Source organism: Stigmatopora nigra, chromosome 10 (assembly GCF_051989575.1).
Source record: "Stigmatopora nigra isolate UIUO_SnigA chromosome 10, RoL_Snig_1.1, whole genome shotgun sequence".
NCBI classification, from domain to species: Eukaryota; Metazoa; Chordata; class Actinopteri; order Syngnathiformes; family Syngnathidae; genus Stigmatopora; species Stigmatopora nigra.
In genome coordinates this window covers 9,157,058-9,183,090 of record NC_135517.1, presented here as the reverse complement: position 1 = coordinate 9,183,090, position 26,033 = coordinate 9,157,058, and the positions used below count along the sequence as shown (strand labels likewise).

General features: G+C 38.6%; 1 protein-coding gene and 2 long non-coding RNA genes across 7 annotated transcripts in view; 1 reads left to right on the top strand and 2 right to left on the bottom strand.

Annotated features, from left to right (window-relative positions):
* Positions 1-1,478: 1,478 nt before the first annotated feature.
* On the top strand, positions 1,479-4,375 carry LOC144203232 (uncharacterized). Of its 2 annotated transcripts, XR_013327633.1 has the most exons (7): positions 1,479-1,671; positions 1,851-1,939; positions 3,328-3,371; positions 3,672-3,758; positions 3,822-3,909; positions 3,986-4,131; positions 4,208-4,375. It is a non-coding gene; the product is annotated as an uncharacterized LOC144203232 (long non-coding RNA). The 2 variants fall into 2 exon arrangements; XR_013327632.1 differs by lacking the exon at positions 3,822-3,909 and having other exon boundaries at positions 1,481-1,671.
* A 1,065-nt stretch (positions 4,376-5,440) lies between these two features.
* On the bottom strand, positions 5,441-6,895 carry LOC144203320 (uncharacterized). Its single transcript, XR_013327664.1, has 3 exons — positions 6,781-6,895; positions 5,658-5,735; positions 5,441-5,568 (listed from the first exon to the last, which is right to left on the bottom strand). It is a non-coding gene; the product is annotated as an uncharacterized LOC144203320 (long non-coding RNA).
* Positions 6,896-11,628: 4,733 nt separating this feature from the next.
* prickle2b (prickle homolog 2b) overlaps positions 11,629-26,033 on the bottom strand; it is a 58,557-nt gene continuing 44,152 nt past the window's right edge. For all 4 annotated transcript variants that reach the window (XM_077725869.1, XM_077725870.1, XM_077725872.1 and 1 more), the window contains 7 exons: positions 21,116-21,299; positions 18,033-18,146; positions 17,510-17,647; positions 15,424-15,627; positions 14,573-14,759; positions 13,203-14,078; positions 11,629-13,126 (listed from right to left, as the gene is read on the bottom strand). In XM_077725869.1, coding sequence (XP_077581995.1) covers positions 12,183-13,126; positions 13,203-14,078; positions 14,573-14,759; positions 15,424-15,627; positions 17,510-17,647; positions 18,033-18,146; positions 21,116-21,299 — 2,647 coding nt within the window. In that variant the 3' untranslated portion in view covers positions 11,629-12,182. The remainder of the gene's footprint in view (positions 13,127-13,202; positions 14,079-14,572; positions 14,760-15,423; positions 15,628-17,509; positions 17,648-18,032; positions 18,147-21,115; positions 21,300-26,033) is intronic.

The window sequence follows — 26,033 nt, the reverse complement described above, 5'->3', positions numbered from 1 at the left end:
CTATCTTTTTTAAATTACATTTTAATATTTCTTAATACATTCCTTTTTATTTGACTTTGTACTTTTAACTTTAATGATGAGTGATGAGTATCTCAATACTTAAGTCCTTTTTTTCTGTTTTTGTTTCATATGTACTGTTAACAGATGTAGTTTTTATATGTATCATAATTTGACAGATGGGCCAGGTCAGCACAAGCTGACCTGGCCCATCTGTCAAATTTTTAAAGTCAATGTGGCCCCCGGATCGAACAGTTTGCCCACCCCTGGGTTAGTGCATCAGCCTGTCACCAATAGTGTCCAGGTTCAAATCATGGCCTCACCTCACTCCCATTTGGGAGGCTGAGGTTCATATCCCAGTTGTGAAACATTTTCCCATAGTTGTTTCTATCTATTTGTAGTCAAGACCTTCCAATAAGGACAAAATAAGTGTGGCCAATTTGTGGTGTAGAGGTTAACTCACCTGATGTGAAAGAGCCTTATGAAACAATGTTGTTTTTTACGAGAAAAAAGCCTTATCATACTAATAGTTGTAACAGACAAAACAATAAATACTACTGCTTGCTTTTGGGAACATGTGGTCCAGTGAATAAGTCATTGGCCCCCCACCTCTGTGGACCTGGGTTCAAATCCCGGTGCAGACAAAGATTTTCCCAATGTTATTCAGTTAAAAGAATAAGTTCTATCGCTAAGTGTCTAACTAAATAAGTATGGATGAGACATTTAGTCAAAAAAATGACTAAGTGTTTCACCCATTTCCTTGGATAAAACGTACAAGTGCTACAACTTTCTCTCATGGGGTGGTGGCCCAGTGGTTAAGTCATCAGTCTGCCACATCTGAGGACCTGGATTTGATTCCCGGTGCAGGCAAAGATTTTCCCACAATTGTTCAGGTAAAAGAATAAGTATTAATGCTTAAGTGTCTAACTAAATGAATATTCAGTGGTGGATGAAACATTTAGTCAAAAAAATGACTAAGTGTTTACACCCATTTCCTTGGATAAAACGTTAATGCTTAAGTGTCTAACTAAATGAATATTCAGTGGTGGATGAAACATTTAGTCAAAAAAATGACTAAGTGTTTACACCCATTTCCTTGGATAAAACGTTAATGCTTAAGTGTCTAACTAAATGAATATTCAGTGGTGGATGAAACATTTAGTCAAAAAAATGACTAAGTGTTTACACCCATTTCCTTGGATAAAACGTTAATGCTTAAGTGTCTAACTAAATGAATATTCAGTGGTGGATGAAACATTTAGTCAAAAAAATGACTAAGTGTTTACACCCATTTCCTTGGATAAAACGTTAATGCTTAAGTGTCTAACTAAATGAATATTCAGTGGTGGATGAAACATTTAGTCAAAAAAATGACTAAGTGTTTACACCCATTTCCTTGGATAAAACGTTTCAACACCTATGCCGAAGGCAGTTCGGAATATAACCTTTTACATACACACACACACTGACTAATGCACGTTATTATGAAAACAATTTCTATTTTGTGTTTTTCTATGTTTAATGGGCGTGGCCGAGGTGAGAGTTCAAATAGTCGATGTCATCCAGCAAAATGGCGATTGAGACTGCACGGGCGTGTACTGCAGAGCTGCTCAGAGCTGACGATTTGACGAAGAATGGCTGTCAAACTTCTCACTAGACGTTGCTGCACATGTTGTATGTCGTCGTTTGGGGATTTCGAAGCCCCGGTTCTCATCTTAAGAGTGATCGTTGACGGTAGCATGCTCCGTTAGCGTGATGCAGCCATGAGGGCAAAATGTTTGCAAACAAATTGGCTGCATTGCGTTACCGATCGCTCTTTGTTTTAAAACTAATCATTCCTTTGTGTGTTTCAGTCCCTCAACGAGCACCACTGACTACTGGGAAACATCAAGAATGTGGCCGAAACGACCAGAAAGGATCAACTCGTCGACGCCATAACCAAGTGGGTCATTTTTAAATAGTTCCGATTTTCCCCGTTTAACATTTAGACGTCAGCTTTCAGTATTTAAGGATTTGCGCAATTGGCTCGTTTTTCGTCCAATTTTGAATGAAATCACTAAATGACTTTGCGTTTTTTTTAATTGCAAAAATCTGGATTAGTCACCCACACAAATGCATTAGTGGATGCGAAAGGAATTAACAGTAATCCCTCGATTATCGCGGTTAATGTGGACCGTGATAAATGGAAAAACCGCAAAGTAGGGTCAACCCAATTGAATTTAATTTAAAAAATACTATAGTGGCAAGTGGGGTAGCTTCCGCTTGAGTTTCAGTGTGGCTTTTCACATTTTTTCTGATTTTAAAAAAGTAATATGCCATGTAGTGGCACTAGGCACTTAAATAAATAATATAATTTTAGCCCCTTAGCTTTCTTTAAGACCTCAGGGTTAAACAGTAATCCCGCGATTATCGTGGTTAATGTAGAAAAGACATGGCTGCTATAAAGGAAAAATTTAAATTAGGGTCATCCCTATTGAATTTAATTTAAAAAAAACATACTATAGTGGCAAGTGAAGAGTAGCTTCTGCTTGAGTTTCCATGTGGCTTTTCACATTTTTCTGAATTTAAAAAAGTAGTCTGCCATGCAGTGGCACTGAGCACTTAAATACATTATATTTAATTTTAGCCCCTTAACTTTCTCAAAGACCTCTAGGCTAAACGGTAATCCCTTAATTATCATGGTTAATGTAGACCAGACATGTTGCGATAAAGGAAAAATTTAAGGTAGGTTTATGCATATTGAATTTAATTTTTAAAATAAATACTATAATGGCAAATAGAGAAGTAGCTTTTGCTTGTGAGTTTCAATGTGGCTTTTCACATTTTTCTGAATTTAAATAAATAATCTGCCATGTAGTGGAACCGCTAATATTTGATGGATTAAAACAATCATGTACTTTTACCCCATTAACTTTCTTAAAGACCTCAGGGCTTGGATCTTTTAACTTTTAGTTTTAAATGTGGTTTTGACAAAATATAAGTGAGGGATTTATTCAACCATAGTGCAGGGGTCATTTTTGACTTGCCTATGGTAAAATAACTTTTTTTTCTTGGTGTAAGAAGAGAAAAACAAGCATTTTAAATGATTGACTGAAAAACTCAAGGCAAAAGTATTTAGCCCCAAATGTTTTATTTTTTTCAAAATAAAAGATTTCCCCAATTCTGGTAAAACCTTCCTTGCGAATGTATTTTTACAAAAATGCATAGATTGATTCTGGTGTAACATCCAGCACTGATCTATGCATTTTTTCAAGATAAAAGTTGAGACCTTGCAAATGTTTTTTTTTTTTTACTTAACTTTGTATATTGACCCTTTTTTTTTGTTTCCAGAATTCCACCCAAGTCGAGATGGACTACACCACTCCCTGATTCTGGTAAAATCTCACTTGCAAATGGTTAAGTTAAAAAACATTCGCAAGGTCTTGCCTTTTATTTTGAAAAAAAAATGTAGATTAATTCTGGTGTAACATCCAGCACTGATCTATGCATTTTTTTCAAGATAAAAGGTAAGCCCTTGTGAATATATTTTTTACTCAACCATTTGTAAGGTCTTGCCTTTTATTTTGAAAAAAATGCACAGATTGGTGTTGGTTTAATAGCCAGCACTGATCTATGCATTTTTCAAAATAAAAGTTGTCCTAAACTTCATGTATTGACCCATTCTTGTTTTACAGAATTCCACCATTGAACAGATAGTCTCAGATGCCTTAATTTTTTCTCTGCTGGATTGTGAACCAGTCTGACAATTTTCAAAATAAAAGGTAAGCCCTTCTCATTGGTTTTTTAACTAACTTTGTGCCTTAACCCTTTTTTTTGTTTTCCAGAATTCCACCAGGGGGTGGAGAAGATTTGATTTTTTACGATGCTAGACCACCAACGGGAACCAATCTACAAACTTTTTCAAAATAAAAGGTGAGCCCTTCTCATTGTTTTTTGAACTAACTGTGTACTAACCCCCCTTTTTCAATTTTCGAATCTTCTCCACCAGAGGGTGGAGAAGATTCGATTTTTTACGATGCTGGACCACCAACGGGAACCAATCTACAAACTTTTTCAAAATAAAAGCTGGAGCTTTTATTTTCTGGATTTCCTGCTGGTGACAGGAAGAACTACTTCATTTTTTCAAAATAAAAGGTGAGCCCTTCTCATTGTTTTTTGAACTAACTGTGTACTAACCCCCCTTTTTCAATTTTCGAATCTTCTCCACCAGAGGGTGGAGAAGATTCGATTTTTTACGATGCTGGACCACCAACGGGAACCAATCTACAAACTTTTTCAAAATAAAAGCTGGAGCTTCTATTTCCTGTATTTCCTGCTGGTGACTGGAGGAATTACTTTATTTTGTTCAAGTTTTTCAAAATAAAAGCTTTTAAATGTATGCATGTGTTTTGTCTTTAACAAAAGATGCAAGTCACAATCAAAGTTAAAATATTTTATTTACAAATAAACATTTTAAATTTGGAAAAAACACTTAGAAAAATTAAATAAAAAAAATAATGAACAAAAAAAAGGGCAATAAACACTTAGAAAAAAAAAAGGGCAATAAACACTTAGAAAAAAAAATGAACAAAAAAAAGGGCAATAAACACTTAGAAAAAAATGAACAAAAAAAAAGGGCAATAAACACTTAGAAAAAAAATGAACAAAAGAAAAGGGCAATAAACACTTATATATATTTTTTTTAAAAGCTGGGGGAATAAACACTTAGGCAAAAAAATTGAAAAAAAAGATGGTGGAATCTATGTAGGTAAAAAAGCTGGGGGAATGAATATAAAAATTAGAACAAAAAAGCTGGGAGAATAAATTGAATATCCAAAAATTGGGGGTATATATTTTCTTTAAAAGCTGGGGGCATAAATAATATTTTTCAAAAAGTTGGAGCAATAAACATTTAGATTTTGTTTTTAAAAAAAGCTGGAGAAATAAACTTTTAAAAGAAAGTTTGAGCAGTTAGAATATATTTTTAAAAAGCTGGAGAAATAATATATTTAGGATTTAATTTTTTCCATAGCTGAAGGAATAAACCATATTTTAAAAGAAAGTTGAAGCAGTTAACATTTAGAATATATTTTTAAAAAGCTGGAGAAATTATATATTTAGGATTTAATTTTTTTTTTAAAACCAAGGGGAATTTAACATTTTTTTCATAGCTGAAGGAATAAACCATATTTTAAAAGAAAGTTGGAGCAGTTAACACTTAGAATATTTTTTTTATAAAGCTGGAGAAACAATATATATTTAGGATTTTTTTAAACCGAGGGGAGTAAACACTAGTCTTGTACTTGGGAAATTGACTTAAGAAAAATCTACTTCAACAAATGAAGTTTCTAATCTTTAATAATATCCTTGTGGACTTTACCTATATAAGAGGTCACAACACCAACTTATGTTCAGTGAAACCTCACCATAAAGATCAGATATCACATCATGGAGTTCCACAAGATTATAATATTTAAAGCTTTTATTTAGTTTGGATGAAGACTTGGATACTTTGCAATAAACAAATACGTTAACCTTTGAGAAGCCTGCCAGTCATCTCTGAAGTGCAGATAAGTCACAAGTGACATGGACCTGATGTGTACAAAGAAGAAAACAAAACTTAATATAGAGAATTAAGATTCACCAAAAAGGCTTAATGTTTTCTTTGGAATTCACTTTACCTTGATCTGGCCCAATCTCCTCTCCTTTAACCTTGAGGGCGTGTGTTCTGGACACTCTGGAAGAGCTGCATCCGGATGCTAAAAAGAGAGAACTTGATTTAACCAAACTAGTTGGGAGTTGCAAAACTATTATTGCAAAATTGAGAAATCTTACAACAAACTTAAATAATATACAATCAAGATAATGAATGAAAATAAGTTAGTGACTGCTACGTGCTATTCTTTTCCCTTTTCAGACAAGGCGATTAAATATACACAGTAGCAATAACAGTTAAAAGAAAGTTGACGTAACCATTTTTGTATCAATATTTTTTATAGTGTGAAATCAGAAAAATTACACATTGGAAATGGCACTCGTGGTGGAATCTATCTTTACATCCAACATTAGTTGTACCACTGGATGTAATTTAGGAGAGAGCATCCACCCATCAAACTAACTATACTCATGTTGATAAATCTGACAAAAAACTTATTAATATACGATCAAGCTAATAAATGAAAATAAGTTAGTGCACCCTGTTGTGCTTTTCTTTTCCCTTTATCAGACAAGGTGATTAAATATACACAGTAGCAATAACAGTTAGAAGAAAGTAGACATAACTATTTTTGCATCAATAATGTTTAGAGTGAAATCAGAACAATTAAAAATTGAGGCGTTTAGTACAGATTAAGGCGATTAAATATACACAGTAGCGATAACAGTTAAGAAAGTTGACATAACTATTTTGCATCAATAATGTTAAGTCTGAAATCGGTTTACATACAACACAAGTCGTGCCACTGGATGTCATCTAACCATCAAACTAACTATACTTACATTGACATCTCGACTTTGTTTGATTAGATTAAAAGTATTTCTACACGACGGAATAATGGACAGAAAACGGACAATACGATTAAAGCCAAATGAAAAGTGTCGTCGTGTCACTCATGCTAAAATAGCTAGTCAGATGCGGCACACATCTGGAGAGGAAAAGGATCTCAAACTTCAATTGTCGACGGTGTGTTGAAGCTGGCATTAAAGTAACAGATTAACCGGCGTTTTGGGCTCAATCGATTACTAATAAGTCTCACGATGGCGTGATAAAACGCACTTATGACCGTAAAACGCAAGAGAACTTACCTCGTTCGGATACATGTGTCTCGACCGCCGGAATAGAAATGGCTTCCTGAAAGAATGAGGTACCGCGCATGTGCCAAATTTAAACAGCTGGTTGGCCTACGCACAATAGCTGTTCTTTTTTGTTGCAGCTAACAACTACTGCCCTCCTGTGGCGTGGCGTAATTTTGCAATTACCACGCTCATACAGTATAGTGAGGATCTTGCTGCTCATCTATGGAATTCCCCTATACATCAATAAAAATACCAATCAAAAATACTTACATCTAAAACTCCCTGATAACCAAAGCTTTATCAGGATGATAAAATCAATTTTTCCTATGCAGGAAAGAAAAACAAGTTATCTGGTGGTGGTTTAGATATAATTTATTAAAAAAGAAACCCAACAATAACTCTGTGTTCTTTTTTTTTTTTTTTTTTTTACATAATGATCAAGGATTTTTATTATCGTAGACTCTTTCATCAGTTTCAGGTTAATTACAGAAAATGTTTATAGTACAGCGTTGTTCAATGTCTCCTCATTGCTTTAATAATAATAATAACTTCCTTAGGAGTGCTGGTCACATATCTGTACAATATGATTCTATTTCTTTTCTATTTAGTCTGTACAATTTTGTGAAGTCATTTAAAAAGGCTGTCAGCAATTCGGCAGTTTGGAATATAACCTTTTATGACTAAGTGTTTAATATAAATGTAAAAGTTTTTTCTCTTTTTTTTTTTTTCTTGTTCCACCTTCTAGACTACTTGGTTCAGTGTTCAGCCGACGGCACAGGAATCAAACCCAGGTCTCCCACACGGGAGTCCTGTGATCTAACCTCTGCGCCACCCAAGTGACTACACTCTTCCTTGTAACCATTTGAGTCTCTTGACAAGAAGTCGACAGAAACAACTAAGTGAAAAAGTGTCCAAACCGGGAATTGAACCCAGGTCTCCCACACGGGAGTCAGGTGAGTGAACCACTAGACTAGAGTCTAGAGTCTAGACTCTGGTGGTTCACTCACCTAGGGCCTATCATACATATACAGCATTCTCATAATTTGCATTGACTTATTTTTGCAAAAGGAGGATCTACTAAATATAATGTAATTATTCAGTTGGCCGACCAAAACGTAAGCACGTGGATTGTTGTGTAAATATGCTTCATATTCTCCTATTCCAATTCTCAAATGTTACTATCTACAAAGTAATATGATTACGTGAAATTTCTCATCCATAAAGCTAATTTATAAAAGAAAGTGTTGAAAATGGTCAGGATAAGTGATGATATCAAAGTCTAACTGCACAAGCAGAATTCTAGTTGAAAATCAATCTACATTTGCACTGATGTTTCAATTTGTGTAGATATCTTATTTAAAACCAGATCGTATACTCATGTTGATACTAGTTTATGTCATGAAAACCTCTCACACTGTAGTCCTCACAAGTAGAAAATGACTGTCAGACAGCAGTGGAGAATGGGAAGACTGGCAGAAAAGACTTTAATTGAGGCGATTTCATCAGAAGGTGTAGAAAGAGAACGTCTGTACAACCATTAGGGGAGAACAATGGGTGAATATGCTTGTCACATGATTAATAAAAATGAATGCATCGATGCGGAAACATGTTATCGTATTGAAGAATTATTAGTTAAGGTTAAAAGTCTATTGTAGCTTTTCCTGCATCAGCTGGGATCAATTGAGCACACCTTTCATCCACAAATGTACAATTTTTTTTCTACCACTTTTTTCATTTATTTATTACAATTTTTCAACTTTATCCATCACTTTCCATGAGCTGGAGACACTTTACCCCTTGTTAAAACAAGTCCAGTAAGTGACTATTGTGAAGATCCTGAAGGAGTCGTCAGAGTTGAGTCAAGGAAGGAGGCAAGAACAGAGGAAAAAGGGAAAGGACAGGTTTGAAGAAAGAGGGAAGGGGGGGAAGAACAGGTGGCTGCCCCTCCCTCGGGGGCTTGCTTCTGCATGAGGAGAATATAAACTATGTGAAATGATTATTATTCTGATGTTCATTCGCTCCTCTTTTTTTGCCATCTTCTCTACTCCACATCCCCAGCGTCGTCATCGTCTCCATCCATTAGCAAAGCAGCGTATTTACTGGCTGAGCTGAATTTCTGCAAAAGACAAGCAAATCAGACATTTTCAGCATGTTGCATTTGTCCAAATAATTCAGGTTCATTATTCTATTGCCTGCTTGTTGTGATGGTTTTGGTCTGGACTAAAATGTGGAGGAAGAGGAGGAGCCCAAGAGCTTTGGGAATAGCCTTAAGTAACTAAAACACCTGCCAGGGTACGGACCCAGTGATGGACTTACGGGGGTTGGGTTTTCGTTGCATTTCTTTGGCTCGGGCGGTGGTCTGGCATCTCGGTCTCTTCTGTTATCCTTTCTATAGTCAGAATGAACCCGTAGGTTAACATTCATCAGCGGGACTCACAAAACTTGCCAAGAACACTCAATTATGAAAAAGCTTTAACACTACAGGAGCACTATAAACTATCCACTTGGATCACCTACACTCTGCAATCAGAGATGGTCACCAATGGACAGCGCTTTTCTTTAACTCGTGTGACTGCATGCTAATACTGATTAGGTGAAACCACAAAAATGTCAATTGTTTTATAAATATGTTGTCTGAAAACAAGGCAGGTTCCCAGAAAGTCAGGACACTTAGAAATGATAAAAACAAAAATAATGCAATGTTGATGAAGTGCCAAATTGTAATATTTTATTTGGAAGAGAAAAATAAAAAGACTACGACATATACACACACACATATACACATACACGTATACACATATACACATATACACATATACACATACACACATACATATACACATACACATACACATACACATACATATACACATACACACATACATATACACGTACACACACATATACACATACACACATACATATACACATACACGTATACACATATACACATACACACACACACACACAGATACACATACACACATACATATGCACATATACATATACACATATACACATACACACATACATACATACACACACATATACACATATACACATACACACACACATATACACATATACACATACACATACACACATACACGTATACACATATACACATACACGTATACACATATACACATACACACATATACACATACACACATACACACACACACAGATACACATACACACATACATATGCACATATACATATACACATATACACACACATACACACATACATACACACATACATACATACACACACACATATACACATACACACACACACACACATATACACATATACACATACACACACACATATATGTGTGTGTGTGTATATATATATGTATATATACATACATATATATACATACATACATATACATATATAATTTTTTCCTTAAATCTTTGGAAATGAGGGTTAGGGTTATACCATAAGAATTTCCAACAGCATAAAATACATGTTTGGACAGCTGTTCTTCAATGTAGCGTTACTAAAAATGTTTTCATCCCTTAAAAGTTGAAGTCAGGTGAAGTAAACTCACTAACGTGCCCCTCGTGCCAACAACAGCATTAAAGTGCTCCGCTGTCTCTAATCATGAGATAAGTGCTAAAACACCTTGTACAAAACATGTGTGTGTGTGCCCTAATGTGGCAGTCGTAATCCCCAGTGACCACATGGAGGTCAGACGCAATCCAATTTACAGTATGACACTTCACTACATTTATATGCAACCAGACACTAAAAATAACATTACTATTGAAAGTTTTTCTGGAGAGCAATCGGTAGTGATTGACTTGGGATGTTTTTGAAAAGAAACAGAAATCGGAAGAGCACAAATGACAATTTTGACGAACATGTTTTTTCTTTAATCAAAGAAAAAACACTTGGGAAATGGTATCACACATCTTTCAGTTAAGGAAGAGCCACAAATGAGCAAGACAAGTCTATCGTGGACGCAAAAGAAGCCCGATTAGATCTCCAATCATCGAGGACAGACTCCATTTCACCCATGACCCTTAAACCACATGGAAAAGGTGGGTGTTGAAACGTGTGCAATATATTAAAAGGACCCCACAAGCTTGACGTCACCAATGCGCTTGTGGAGGTTTTGAAGCCTCAAGTTTGGCATATTGGCCCTTATCATCTGGATGTCTTGGGACCACATAAGACCACAATGGAATGAAAGGGTGGAGCTGCGGCAGAGCACTTATATCTGTGGTCGTAAATTGTCAATCACGCAGCAGTTTTGCCCTAAAGAACACCCTGTTTCCTGCATAAATAGTATTTATAAAACAATTAGGCTATGAGGATGAGCCAGAACACGCGTACACAACGTTTAACACTATTCAGACCTTGTTCCACCATTGTTGTGGATGGGTGTCAAATAGTTCTGCAAACATAAACAGCATACTAAGATCATTTTTTGTTTTTGTTTTAATTTTAAAACAAGATGTTACACATGTGAACATATTGTTAGCTTTTAGCAGAATAGGCGAGGCTTGTTTAGCGGCTTTAAAGTAATTTGCAACTGTAGAGTGAGAGATAGAAAGAGTTCTGACCCCCAAAAAAGTTCAATTCTTCAGTAAAATTGCGTTCCCCATCTATGCAAATTCTAACACAAAATCCCAGTGGGCAGAAGTTCCCATTCTTAAGTGCTGATGCAATAAACCCGAGAGTCAAAATATATGCGCCTTTATCTCGCATATATGTATGACTAAAGCATCTCTACTCCACATCACTATTCATGTATTCAACAAACACATGGAGAAAAGCTGAACAGACATGTACTTGTTCTACACGCTCTTTAGAGACGAACGCAAAGTGTCAACCAAATGGCACGCTGAAATACTAATCCTTTATTCTAAAAGCAGAACCAGCTCAGCCAGGTCACACATGCATAAGCTGTTTTTTCTTATTATCTACTGTATATCTACATATCATATACAGATATATTTAATACAGCCATACCAAATATAAAAAATATGCTAGGCCTCATTTACAACCATATTTACACAGGCTTCCTTAATTTAAGTGAAATTATTAGTTTGTTTAACTATGTACATGCTGTGAACCAAATACAAAAGCACAGCCTAATCTATAATCAAATTATGAAAAGATAAAAAGTACCAAACAGGCAAGACGCATGAAAATAAAAATTGCACAGCAGCTATTGTGAGAAAGAAAATAAAAAGATCTAAAAGGATGATGGATTGGATAAAACTGCATGCGAAAAATGAATGAAAAACACATGCAAATACTGCTGTGTTTTCACTGTTTGACCGACTGCAGTTTGCTACCGAGTATTGATTCACAACTCTATAAAGAAACTTTGCCCATCTGTTCTTCAGATGGAGCATATCAGCTAAGACAAGCTGGAGTGGACATCAAAATGTCACGAAATAATGCAATTCTTGCTTTTTCGTCGTTTGTGCGTGCTCAACTGTGCACTTCGATTGGTTACTCCCATCCCCGTACTGTACTTGTGGACAAGCTCCTGATTGCTAAGATAGCGCATCTGGAGGGGCCTGGGTATGGGCTCGCCAAGGAAGTAACCTTCGTCTTCGGATTCCGAAGACGAAGAACAGGTGGAGCACCAGTCGTCGTCATAGTCATCCCAGGTGTACTGATTCAAACCTGTGCGCCGGCCGGCTGTGGGATTCTGGAGCGTGAGGTCGGATGTGGTTCTGGGGCACGGTCTGAACATTTGAGGCGGATATCTCCCTCCTCCGCCTCCAAACTGGTCCCTAGCGCTCCTTGGTGGGGGGAAGCGATCGTAATCCTCTCGAACGGAAAGTTGCGGTCGTTCGTGAGATTTCGCCCGGTGCTCCGCCACCAAGTTGAGAGCGTTCTCTGAACGCGAACGTCGAGATCTTCTGGAGCGGTGGTGATGGTGGTGTCTGCGTCTCTGGGGAGTTTCCTCAGGGGCGTCAATTCTAACACTCGCTCCTCTCGCGTTGCGGCCGCCACTGCCGCTCACTCTTTGTTCACTTATGGGTGGCAGGCGAGCAGCGTTGGCGCTGCTTGGCAAACACATCCGGTCTTCCTCCTGGTAGGTGAATCCAGATGGTACACGAGTCACATTTCTGCCCACCCCAATCCCAGAGGGATCGCAGTACTGCAACTGGCCCTGTGAGGACCTGGAGGGATTTATTTCCATGTACGGTTGACCACCGTTGACACTATGAAGAGAGTCAGAGCTCCGGAATTGAACGGAGGAGTTAAGAGTATCCATGTTGCTTTTCTCCGAGATGTTCATTCCAGAATCTTTGCTCAGATCGGGCATGGAGAAATGAGCCAGGTGTTCCTGTCGCTTTCCACCTCCTTCAGCAGAGTTGCCTGTGAGGGATGAGGATTAAAATGTTAAGGTCAATTCAATGTCAAGAGCTAAAATGACGAGCATGTCAGCACCCACCTGTCGCGTTGGATAAGGCCAAGGACTCCATGGATCCTCTGGGTGTCTGCTCCAGAGGCGTCAGTTGCTCAGTGAAGTTAAGTGCGTTGATGGGGTTCCTGCTTCTGGCCACTTGGGGGGCTGGTGGAGGGGCTCTGTCTCTCTCCTTCTGAAAGCCATGCAAGCTGATAGAGCGCTTATCAGTGGAGAAGCCACTGTTATGCTGGGTGAGCTGAGAAAACTCAGTGAAACTCTTCTGGGTCCTTAGCTTCGGGGGATAGTAATCATCTGGAGCCGGCTGTTGAAACCACATCTCGTTCAGAGAGTGACCCTTCAGAGCAGAGATTGGTGGTCTCTTTAGACCACTGTCCTCTGTGACCCTAGGCTCCTGCTCTTGATTGTTCTGCCCTATGCAGGGAGGGTTACAAGATGTTCTCACATTGCACTGGCTGAGGAGCTGCAGAGGAGTTGTGTTCACCCCCAATGCAGGTGGGGATTCAAATTTGTAGCCGTCCATGACTTGATTGCGGTTCTGCCAGGTCGGTGGCTCACGTGTTAAACTTGGGGTCTGGCTGGAGAGACTGAGAAGGTCCATTTGTAAAGACAACGGGTCCACCTCGCCAGATAACAGCTCTGCCTTCCCCCCACTGCCACTCTTTGCCGCCTTAGAGCTACGCCTGGACTCTCTGGTGGAGCGAGCGCTTTGAAAGGCTGAATCTGAGGAGTCCGAACCATTGGGCTCCTCGCCCAAGCTGCAAGAGCGGGAGCAGAAGATTTGCCCTTGCTTGGGCAGGAAGGGTCGACCTAACAAGGAGCGTTTGCAGCGAGCGCAACAAAAGCAACCATCAGAGGCGTGCCAGTGCTGTCCATCATACGTCATTTGGCCTTGGTCAATGCCTGCGGGGAGAACACATAGGTCAAGACAACTAGTTACAAGTGTTGATCAAAAAGGCTGCACTCTAAAAGGAAATTTTAATGTGAGAAAAGTGGCACGAAATGCATTGTTGAGGAAAAACAACAAGGGACTAATTAAAACAGCACTCTGAGGCAATTTGAAGTGGAACTTTAGCAGTGATGAACAAATGAAACATTTTTCATTGTGATAAATTTGTCTTAGCAGCCAAAAAGTGAGTCAATATATTATTTGTTGGGTAATGGCTGCCAGCTGTTTCTCCAGGAAGGGTTTTGTCATAGTTTCAAGTTTGCCCATTACATTTGTCAGATGAGAGAATTTGTTTTGAATTCTCTTGAATTTAGTGCTGGCTTTGGTCTCCCGTTACATGGACCTCATTATTCAAAGTTGCGGGTCTTATGGCCTTGCAATTTCTTTCCCTGCAGTTTGAGGGCAAAAGGCTTGACGCAATGGGTGTACGACAGTGCTGTGTACCAACCAATGTGTTCTCCGCAGGAATCGCAGTACTCGGCGTAGAGGGATTCAAAGCAGGAGCAGCAGTATGGTCTTCCTTCCTTCATAATGTAACGCTGGCCACCCAGTACAGTCTCACACTCAAAACAGCAAAAGTGCTTCATGTGCCAGTGACGGCCTTCCGCTTCAGTGCACTCGTCTGCCAAGATGATCTGAAAAGTAGCAGATGAGATCTGTTCAATACAAGTTCTACAGGGTTAAAAACACAGTAGCAATGTGATTGACTGACCAGGTTTTTAACCCAGCACCCCAGAGCTGTGAGGCCAACGCACTAACCACTCGCTCCGCCTTGGATAATATATTTGTGATTAAATTCAATGGAACAACTACGAGTTCCAGACGTCTGCCTCTTGTTATTTAGCAATTACAACAATGGCAAAAAGAGAGGAATACTGATAAGAGGTTAAAGTACTTGAAACACAGTTTTATGGTTGATTTTTTTAAAATATGATTGATGATAAAAACCAACATGGATAATCATGTGATGTTAAATTATCCCTTTTATCAGCACATATTTTAAGACAGATGTTTTAACGAGGGAGAGAAATAGTGTCCTCATTTAGAGAGGGACATTTATGATAATTGTCAGCAGATTTATTAGAGCTAAGGAAAATGTATCAAGTTTAAAAGTGTGTGTGCGTGAGTTTGTAAAACCAGTGAGCATCATATGACAGCAGTTTAGTGCATACTTAAGCAATGTGCAATGTGCAGTGTGTGTGTGTGTGTGTGTGTGTGTGTGTGTGTGTGCGTGTTAATCATGGTGAAGTGTCAGCACATGATTATCCGCATGCAGACTTGCTCATGACTGGCGTCTACCTCATCACAAGCTGTGCAGCGCGGTTTCAGCCTCTCCGCATGGTGACGGCCGCAGTAGATCTTCCCATCTTGGTAGAAGTAGATGAGGTCCACCAGAAGCTCGTTGCACATACTGCACACGAAGCAAGCCGGATGCCAACACAAGGCGTGGCTGGCGCGGGGAGCAAACACCGCAATATCGCCGCCATTTATTTGGCCGCCACACTGAAAACAGATGGATAAGATACAGTTTAACCCCAATTTATTTACGGCGCGTGCACATGTTACACATGAAACAGTTGTGTGTGTGAATGTTTTTTTTTAATTCTGCCCTCAGAAAAAAATACTATCAAAGTCCTCAGTACAAGACAGTGTAGTTTGACATATGTTTAAATGAATAAGTGAATGTTCCTCATTATTTCTGGCATCCGATGGTTAGATGAGCTAAATTTCGAGTCTGATGAAATCTTGGCTGCTAAAACAGTTTTGACATTTAAATCACTTGAAAAATCAATGTGTCAATCAATGTAGTAATTTTTCAACAAAAAACATTTTTTCCAACCATAAAAATGATGAATGGGAGGAGAGCATTCAATATGGGACCTCTAGGATCCAGCCAGTCCTCTGAGAATAACATTCAAAGATCAAGGGTTCTTTGCAATAGACCCATTTGTCCTTAATGTGATAGAATCCCTCTCCAATTATGATGCTAGTTGAGCAGCACTACACAGTCAAAGATCATGTTCATCTGCAAACCAATCCTTTTTACAGAGGTGAAAGGTTGGTGATATGTGAACTTTTCCTGACAGAGCCAATACACAATCCTTTCTCTTAATTGAATTCCCCTTTTCAAAGCCCTTTATTCTTTTATGTATTTGTCATGAAAAGTCAATTGAGAAAGGGTGTGCACACATGTGACCTTCAACAGTAGAGGAATTTGAGTGAAATAGAAATGATAAATGGATGGATTGGAGAGAGATCCACACAGGCAGGAGTCAAGATAGATGACGGACGGATAAGAGATAGTTATAATCAGTTCGTCTAACACAAACTAGACTGACAGCGGTCTGGAGTCAGTCAGGAAGGACGGGCTTCAATCAATACACACTCAACAGTCTTATCCTTCATGTACGTGCTCTGTGTGCCTATTCCAATGTCTGATAAGCTAAATGTGAAACAAAAGCGGTCAACCAAATTGTTTATCGAATGCTCCAATTGGCCAGGCACGCTTCCGCTGAATGATTCACGTATATCACAATAATTGGCTGTTTTTTTGTTTCTGGATGAGCATTACACGGTTGATGTGACAATTATTGATTTGATGAATCACACCTCATCACATCGTGGATAAAAATCAGATGCACATATCTAGTAATGAAAGTCAGTGAGAAGAGATTAGATGTAGCCTGATTAGTGTCATAATGTATTATATGTATTAGTGACAAATTAGTTAATTAGGAAGGCAACCATGAATTAGACAGAATAGAGGAGAGAGGCAGACTTCCGCCAATGTGGCCTAATTCAAAGTAATTTGCAGATAATCCCATGATCTATTTTTCAGTTATTTTGAACACAAATGAATACTATATGCATTAAATCTAAAGTGGGATGTAAATTACCAAGAGCTCTTTGTCTATGTATTGCAGTTAGTTCTCATTTAGATATATTTTATGGCCAATAATTAGAGAATAATTTGGGATGTCAGATGTTCTTGTTTTATTGATAAACTTCCAAGTTACTGTGTTTGCAGCATGTGTTTCTCGTGAAACATCCATCACAAATGTTGATCTCACCATCAAAATGCCATCCGTTTTAGAATTCCATAACGTGACATTCAAAAGGCCAAGTTCAAGACATGTAACATATATCTCAGGCCCTTCTGTGTGTCATACTGTACATCACTTCATATTCTCAGCACCTTCAAACTGTGAGGTGTCTGCTCCTTATGTCTGTCCCATAAATCACTGAATTGGTCATGCCACATTTTTGACCTTTCTTTGCTCCGTCAACCAGAAAGTATATTTAAAAGTGTGATGACTGGTTGCAGCCACAGTAACATCAACATTCAATTCATGTTGTAATCATGTTTTTTTTTAAAGATTTCTACCTGTTCACAGATGGCACCCGTCATGGTGACTGGGAAAGGGCGGACGTTGCCACGGCCAAGGTTTTCCCGTTTGCGTTGGTTACTGAAGAGTTTCAGCTCCCGCTTCTCCTCGTCATCCAAACTGTTGCAGTAACGCACCTGAACATGCAAAATAAAATCATCCAGTATTAAATTGACCTCTTTTAAAGTCATGAAATATAACCCAAAACTTTTCAAGAAGAGTTTCCTTCTTTTAAATGACATTGATAAGACAAAAAAAACGAATCCGATTATTCTTCTCTCACAAGTCTGCAAAACCAATTTAGTACAATAATTCAAATGCGATAAGACAATTTTCAATTATAATTCTGCTTAACATACTTATTGAACATTTACCAGGCACCAAAGCAAACAAGAGTTTCCCAAGCTACATTTTTACTAATGGAATTTCTGTGCCTTTGCCCCGAAGGAGGGAGGATGGGGGAGATGGATGGATGGATACGACTGGAAGGTAATGGGGGAAGGGCTCAATTCGGACCCTCACCTCGTTGTCGTGGGGCGGTAGCTGATGGAGGAGCTGTTTGATTCGGTATTTTTCTCCCGGACTATTAACGTAGGGCACCTTGTCCTCAGGAAGGGAGCTGTAGTACTGGTGGACCTGACAGAGACACATGAGAGAATGGATTTGGATGTTGGAAGCAGTATAAAATAAATATTAGGTAGGAGGACAGCTGCGTTCAGTTCCACCATTAGTTACTGTAAATCTTTCCCCCCTTTTGTCTGTGTGTTAAATCTACCTGGGGCCCCCTATTTAAGGGGCAGATTTTCTCATCCTAATAAAAATTCTGTTTTGTAAAATGGTCAGCTCTATCGGACACATTTTTTTTTGGCAATTACATGGTTGGTTGCATTGAATTGCAACCAATTTTCTTTTCTTTTTTTTCTTTTAGTTCCATGGAGGCCTGAAATAATTTTGATTTAAGATCAGAAGAGGACTCACGCACACACGGGTAAAACACACACACACACAGGTGGAATCACTTTGATTTATGGTCCATAAGAAAAGACTTAATGAAACCTTGCCTTTCTGTTTCTTCATATGGACAAGGGAATGTATTACCGAGCTGTCACATGTGCCTTCACCCACACACGTGGATAAGAGGTGATTAACACATATGCATGTAGAAATGTGTGAGCTCAAGAACGAGGTGTACAAAAACAGGATTAATGTTAATCTGTCCTTTCCAAATTACCAAGACATTCTTTGCATTGCGAAGGCAGACAATGAATGTCATCTCCAAGTTATTTATGGTAGTCTTGCTATTGCACTGGAACAGGGGGGTCGAGGTATGATGGAGGTCGGGCACTCCAACATGAATGTAAGGGGATGTGTGTGTGTGTGTGTGTGTGTGTGTGGGGTGGGGGGGGGGGGGGCGTCATGAGAATGACAGAATTGAAAACAGCCTTGAGGTAAAAGATAACTTACAGGGGAACTAAAAGTAAAATACTGTAAGGATGAGTGTACAGTAAACAGATCATATTACAGTAGGAACATTTTCTTTGACTAAGACTTATGAAGCAAAGCATTGGAATTAGAATGTGATCAATAACATTGACTCTGTCAGGGCAATTTTAACAACCCATCTGTCAGTTGAATAGATCTACAAACGAGGGGCTATCAGCCTTTCATTGGCAATAACACATTCTCTTGTCACGTGAATGTATTCTGACCACATTTGTTCCTATACTTTCAAACAATCATGTGTCTTTGTGCTGTTAACAGGGAATCCCTTCCCCGTAAAGGCAAGACCGGGCACTTCATTTAGAGTTCCATAAGCATGTTTATTTTTCAGAAAGATTAATAGCAGGTCATTCTTGTCAGAAACATAACCAAATTCCTTTTCTTTGCTTTTGTTGGCATGGCCTTTTGTTGCAGATGGCTGAAAGAGGTGTGTCCAGCATCAATCAAGATATGAAGTGCTTTTACAGTACAAATACAATGAGTTCACATGCCAAGTGCTTCCAAAAATAACAGTTACATTTGGGAGGTGAAAAGCCCACTGCCCTAAAGATACGATTGGAAGACTGTGCTTGTGATAATTAATAACTGTAACCAAATGCAGATTAAATTAAACAATGGAGAGCATTTCCAATCTGTGTCGAAAGGGATCCTTTGAATGGTTAATGGGATTACAGCTGTAGAGTGACAGCTTTAGCTGGTATGTGTTGAAGATATGGGTCAGAAAGATGGAGAAGAGACTATTCGGCCCCAGTGGTGACAATCTCTAAGCAAGCCATTACATAGTAGACTTAGTGGAGACAAATTCTATTATTGAACAAAGGAAATTGGTAAAGAAAAAAATATGAGTGTGTGTAGTACATCCATTCAAGTACAATTAGAGGGTGTAAATTAATTCATTAAGCCTAGAGTTAATTAAAAAAAAAACAACAACAACAATCACGTTCTTTGAATATGCCTTGTGAGCAATTGAATCAATGATTGCTTCAGTTAGCTAGAGTCACCAATATGCCCAATTAAAAACAGCATTGGGGTTTATGGTACCATTGAGCAGTGCTTCACACAAATTGCTCTTAAAGACAAAGATGAATCACATTAGCGCTGGCTGTAAAAGGAGGGGGATTCCTGGAAAATGTAAGAATAGCCGTCAATAGATCTAGACTAGATGACCGTGACTGGCATTACTGTCTCTAAAGAACAGAAGACAAGTGTTTTTGTCCAGCAGATCTGATTTACATTTCACATTTGTGATTTTTAAAAAATCTTTATATCTAAAATTGTTATTTCTGTAACCATAGCAGAACAAAATAACTTGAATGATAAGCAAATGTATACTTAATTTTAGCTTGTGACTCTTATGATCTCTGTGCAGAGGACACCCAAATATTATACATGAGTGCCATTGTTGATTACTTTATTGTTATAGTATTACATGAGTACTATTCTCACCAAATAGTAGTGAAATGTGTTGAAATCATTCCACAGCTGATATTCTACTTTGGCTTGACTGCTGCTGAACTCACATTAGTACCCAAGAAATGAACCTAATTGACTTTAAGATCGGACATTTGACCCATGAGGGGGATGAAATATAGCCTCAAATGGTAAAAACAGAGCGTCTCTATTGACCAGTTCATCACTCTTAGCTCATCGACAAAAAGAAATTGGCTCATAAACACTTTGTTCAGGCTATAAACCAAAAAGACAGTCTACATTCACAATTCAATGAATTAACAGGCCTACTTGATGTGTTTGTGTATCTCACAAGCTTAGCTAAGCTTCTGAAAGGCTGATGAAACTTACTGTAAACATGTTTGCAGGTGGAATGAACTGGGAGATTAATGTGACTGCAGGACAAGTTGCAATCCTTGTTCTCCTTTTAGTCCACAGGCATCGCAAGTAAAACTGAGGAGCTCTTATAAAGTGGAATCTTAGAGCAAGTGGTCTAAAATTGTTGTAGTGAAATGTATTAATACACAAAGGTGTGACGGATTGTGACTAGTCTAGTCAAAAGATTTGACCAGAAACGCCTATATGAACGCTGTGAAAAATTTACAGGTAGTAATACTAGGTAGTACCCATGATGTATGTGTTCTGATGTATTGTACCTGTTCTGGCTTGAGTCCTGGTGGCACCCAAGCATACTCCTCTAGGGCACATCCAGAGTCATCGTCCGAAGTTGAGTTCCTCTGGAAGTCGTACATCAGCTTGGTGACCGTCTTCTCCATTTCCACAGGCATGGCGGTCACTGCATGATCCTCCCGGCGACACTTACAATGCACACAGATTTTCCTAGCAATAAGAAACAAAGAATGAAGAAGTTAAATGATGGCGTTGGTCTAAATTCAAACATGCCGCTGATGTTGGATATTTAGAATAAGAACTGTTTATTTCTCTTCAATTTCTCCAGCTCAGATTAGTGGAAACATTTTTCATTCGAGCTCAGCAATTCAGAGAGAATGCCAAGAGTGTGGAAACATATTCTTTCATAAATTACCATTAGGATGATATCATCAGAACAAAGTAGAAACATTATAGTTTATGTGAAGGCCCATAAAAACCTGACTTAAATCACCTAAAAAGTAAGGAGGGAAAGGAATATTCTTACAGCCCAGAAATATCCATGTGTGAAAAAGAAATCTAATCATCCCACCTACTTGGTCCTAAGCACAGTAAATCCCTGTTGATAATTCCGTAAATACTCTGACTTTTTCTCAAAACCAGATGGGGTCTTTACTCATGAAGGGTGTAAAGTCGTCTTGGGTCAAAAGGTCAAGGCCTCCCACAGCATATCTCACAATAAAAATGTTGAGTCCACGAATACAATGCTTAACATCCCTCTGAGGAACCGACAACAATAAGTAAAGTTGAATTGTAAACATGATCAACACATGCATGCATTAATATGACGTAAAAATGCATTATAAAAACAAGATTGATGCATCACCTGGTCATTTGTGCTACCATGACAGAATTTTGTTCCAAGTTTCAGTAGAAATGGGGGGGAAAAAGCAGCCGTTTAAAATGACTAACATCATTAATAAGTGAAGAAAAACTGCTGTCTTTATATAGGTTTCATTTAGTCCTAAATAGGACTGAGCCCACTGACTGACCTGTGGATTAAATCAATAAAAGTAACGCAATAAGGCCACCTTCACTGCAAGACTTTGCAAAGGGGAAACAAGGTCCATAATTGTACACCCAGATTGCCTTTGTCCTTGAAAGCCCCTAAGAAGCTAAAAACAGGTAGACAATCTCATTACCTTCCCAGACGGAGGCCCCCTCGTCTGACGGAATCTCGTCACGGAGGAGCTTAAAGACCCTCTGCGTGCTGTTTGACACATTGACAGCTTGGCTGGTCAAAGACGTGCCTAAAGCCATAGACGGTACATTATTCACAGCTAAGTATACCGCAGCCATTTATTAAAAGTGCCAAAGTTGCTGTATATTTTTGACAAAACACAGCTGTGTGTTTTGCATATCTCAGATAGATCGTAATGATAAAGCTTTACGTTTTGAATGATCACTGCTGTCTGCTACAAAACCTCTCGGGGGGATAGGTCACAACTTGTCATGTGGCATGTGAGGCAGACACAAAATGGGATGAGTTCATCACCAGTTGTGATCTCTTCCCTACTATTACTACTGTCATCTCTAGTTTTCTGCAGCCCTGTGATTGAGGTGCACAACTGAGCATAAGCCACAAACTCCACCAGACATAAGTAAACCACAAAATGGCCCACTGTGTCTTCCATCAATATTTGTGGGAGTGACAGAAAAATCCAAAGTCAAGTAAAGTGAAAACTTGCAAAGCAAAGAAGCCATTTTCTGTCATAGAGGCCACATGCTTTCATTTAAACAGCAATGCAACATTCTAATTTAACACAGTTCTCGGACATAGAAAATCCTAGACATCTCTTTATAATATAGAGTGATTCAAAAGGCACACTAATGCACCAAATGTCAGGATGTTAAAAAAACTAGTCACTCAGTCTGGGAGCATGTCAAATGGTCAGCTGTTTCTATTTCTGCTCTGGGGTCTTGGGCATATACAAGTAGCCTTAGAGAACTTGAAGTAGAGCATTTGACACTGCGTTCATTCTTTGGGAACTAATCAATGTCGAACCTATGGGTTTGACCTTGAAGAGCCATTAAAAAACTGCAAGTGACATGTAGTATACACTACTATAGTATGTAAAATAAACTTGCATTTAAAAATATAACGCAGCTTGCAAGGATCCACTACACCATTGGGTGGCTACATTTCTAGGTATATATATATATATATATATATACACACATTCATCATTTATATATAAACAGATCCAGAAAAGTAAACAAAACAAGGTTGCTTTTTTTCTTTTCTTTCTCGGCAAAAAGAGGTTTTGTAACTAAAAACGACATTAAACAAGTTCAAAATAAAGTCCAATCACCGAGCTCCCTCTATTGGCTTTCTCAGAATCTACAAGTCACAATAAGTCCGTAATTAATAAATGTAATTAATCAGCTCTGAGGGGAAAAAAAAGGAAGAAATAGGGCTCAGAGGATCAACAATGTGTGTACGTACTGAGAATATAACAACATTCCATTCTGATAAGTCAGTGACTAACAGAAGAGTCGCAAATTTAGAGTTCTCCCTTAAGAAAAAGAAAAAACAACAACGTGAGAGTTTGAGACCTCCCTTATCCAGTCTAAAATACTTGCTTCACAGCTAATCAAATTGTTTGACTGTCAATAATGTGAAATGAGGAGCCATAAGTTGCCTACGACTGCTTTGTCTACATCAGGGATGGGCGAAATTATTCAATATAGTGACGTGGTGGGTGCAGGTTTTTGTTCCAAGAGGACATCTTTTCACTAATCTGATTCGCTACAAATGCAATCCGTTGATTGAATTCAGATAGAAATCAGAATGTTCCATCAGATTCCAATACCCCATTAACGAAAGGGCAGTTTTAGCCATAACACCAATTAATTGTTTCAATAACCCCCCTAACCTTGTGACAAAACATACAAATTCCTCAAAATGAAAAGAGAACAAACTTTAAGTTGAACTGTGAGCGTATCTAATCACATCAGGAGAAGCGTGACCTTAACAGCTACGCCCTTCTCCCACCACCAAATCCCGCCTCCAAGTCCAGATGTTTGATAACCATTCTTCAGTGCATTACCAGGCAAACATCTCACCATGAGTCCTGGCAGAAATCCTGTCAGCCTCTTGAGGGAGGTAGCACCCCCACTTCACACCCGCCCCCTTTGTATCCTCATGATTTACAACAGGCTTCACACACATACTGGGATTTCCCCTCCGTTGTAACGTGATACTAGAGCTTCCTCTTGTAATCTACTCGATTTCAATTAACAATGTTTTGGAGGACTTGCTAATAACACACACAAGAACATCCCTGACGCCTCATAAATGACGTGAGTCAGGTCAAGTGCAGGAAGTCAAAGGGGCTCTTTTCACTTTTAAATATGAATGAAAGTATTCATCTCCTGGGAAGAAGTCAAAACACGGCCGTTATAATTCATGCAGTGCGCATGACATCCAGCAAGTTAATGAATTTTCATGAAACAAGGCAGAGCAACGGATTTGAGCAACGTATCTTACAAATTTTATCCAGGAGTGTTAAATGTGCAATTGGAAACTTTCCCTTTGGAACTCTCCATTGTCATTCATGTGTATTTATAAAGGACGAGATAGGGGGTAGGGGGGGACAAGATCATTCACAAGAGGGAGCCATTGTAGGGTTTGCCTGTTTTTCAAACAAACTATCTTCTCACAAGCACCCAAGTGAAAAGGAACAGGAGGAGGAACTGTTATAAAAAAAATAGACAAGACTGCAACAACTGTGGCTCAGTCAGTCCTCTACTTATCATTAACCGATCACTATACTCAGTTAAAATGAAAGGGAGAGATATCTCTGAGCCCATTATCAGTTTGGATGATCATTCAGTGACAAATAATGGATATTACAGTATAGAAACAGCATCAAAGTCATGTAGATACCATGCTGTTGATAACAAGTCCAGATAATAATCACCCGAGCAAAATTGAGGTTTACATAGGAGGGAATACTGCAACAGAAAGAGTTGAGTGAATGTAAATGGCTATTTATTTTTATATATATTTATATTAGTGCTGAATAATAATTGTCATTCCTTTTTATCTATGAAAAGTGTACTCTAAGGGATATCATGGTGCTAAATCTAGGAAAATAGGCCCTGACCTATTTAGCTGGAGCTTTCAAAAGTGCCTACTCTAGCGCTGTTAACTGAGTCTTATTTCACATTGAGCAGGTCCAATAGCTGTTTTTTCCATATCGTGCTTAGATAATCAGATGAAAATTGCAGACCTAACTGGCAGCTCCGTACGAAAGCAAGAGCCCAATGACAAGAGAATGCAGAATGGATACAAATCGTGGCCAAGTCTTTTCACGTCGCTCTGCTTTTGCTTCCGCTGGAAAATTGCTAGAAGGAAAGCAAATCGTTCCTGTTTAATTCCCATTCTTTTCGTGAAGCATGACATCTATGTTCACTCTTTTTTTTGTAATGTAAATGACTTAAGTACAAATACTACAAAGCATTTGCTTGCCTTTAGATTTCTATGAACTTTATAGCGATTAGGATTTGGTCACACTGAAACACGATTGGAGGTGTTCCTGACAAAAGTCAGGCTTTGACAAAGACGTTTTCCATTGCCGGCCAATTAGTTCAAGCCAGATGCAATGTGTTCCTGAGGCAAGTAGTCATTATGCCACCATCCACCTGTCATAACTCATTATTGAGAAACAACGTCCTGTCCTCTTATTAGTCTAGCCCCAAAACAAGAGTCTAAACAAGATGATGGAAGCATTTACGATCCTTTGACTCTAAACCAAAACAGCCAGCCAGCTTTACTCATTTCAGATGGAAAGCTCATTAGACTGGTCAAAAGAGAAACAAATCTGTTACTAATGACCAGAATGGCGTCAATAAGGTCAATGTAGATGGAGCAAAAATAGCTGTCACATTTTTATTTTTAAC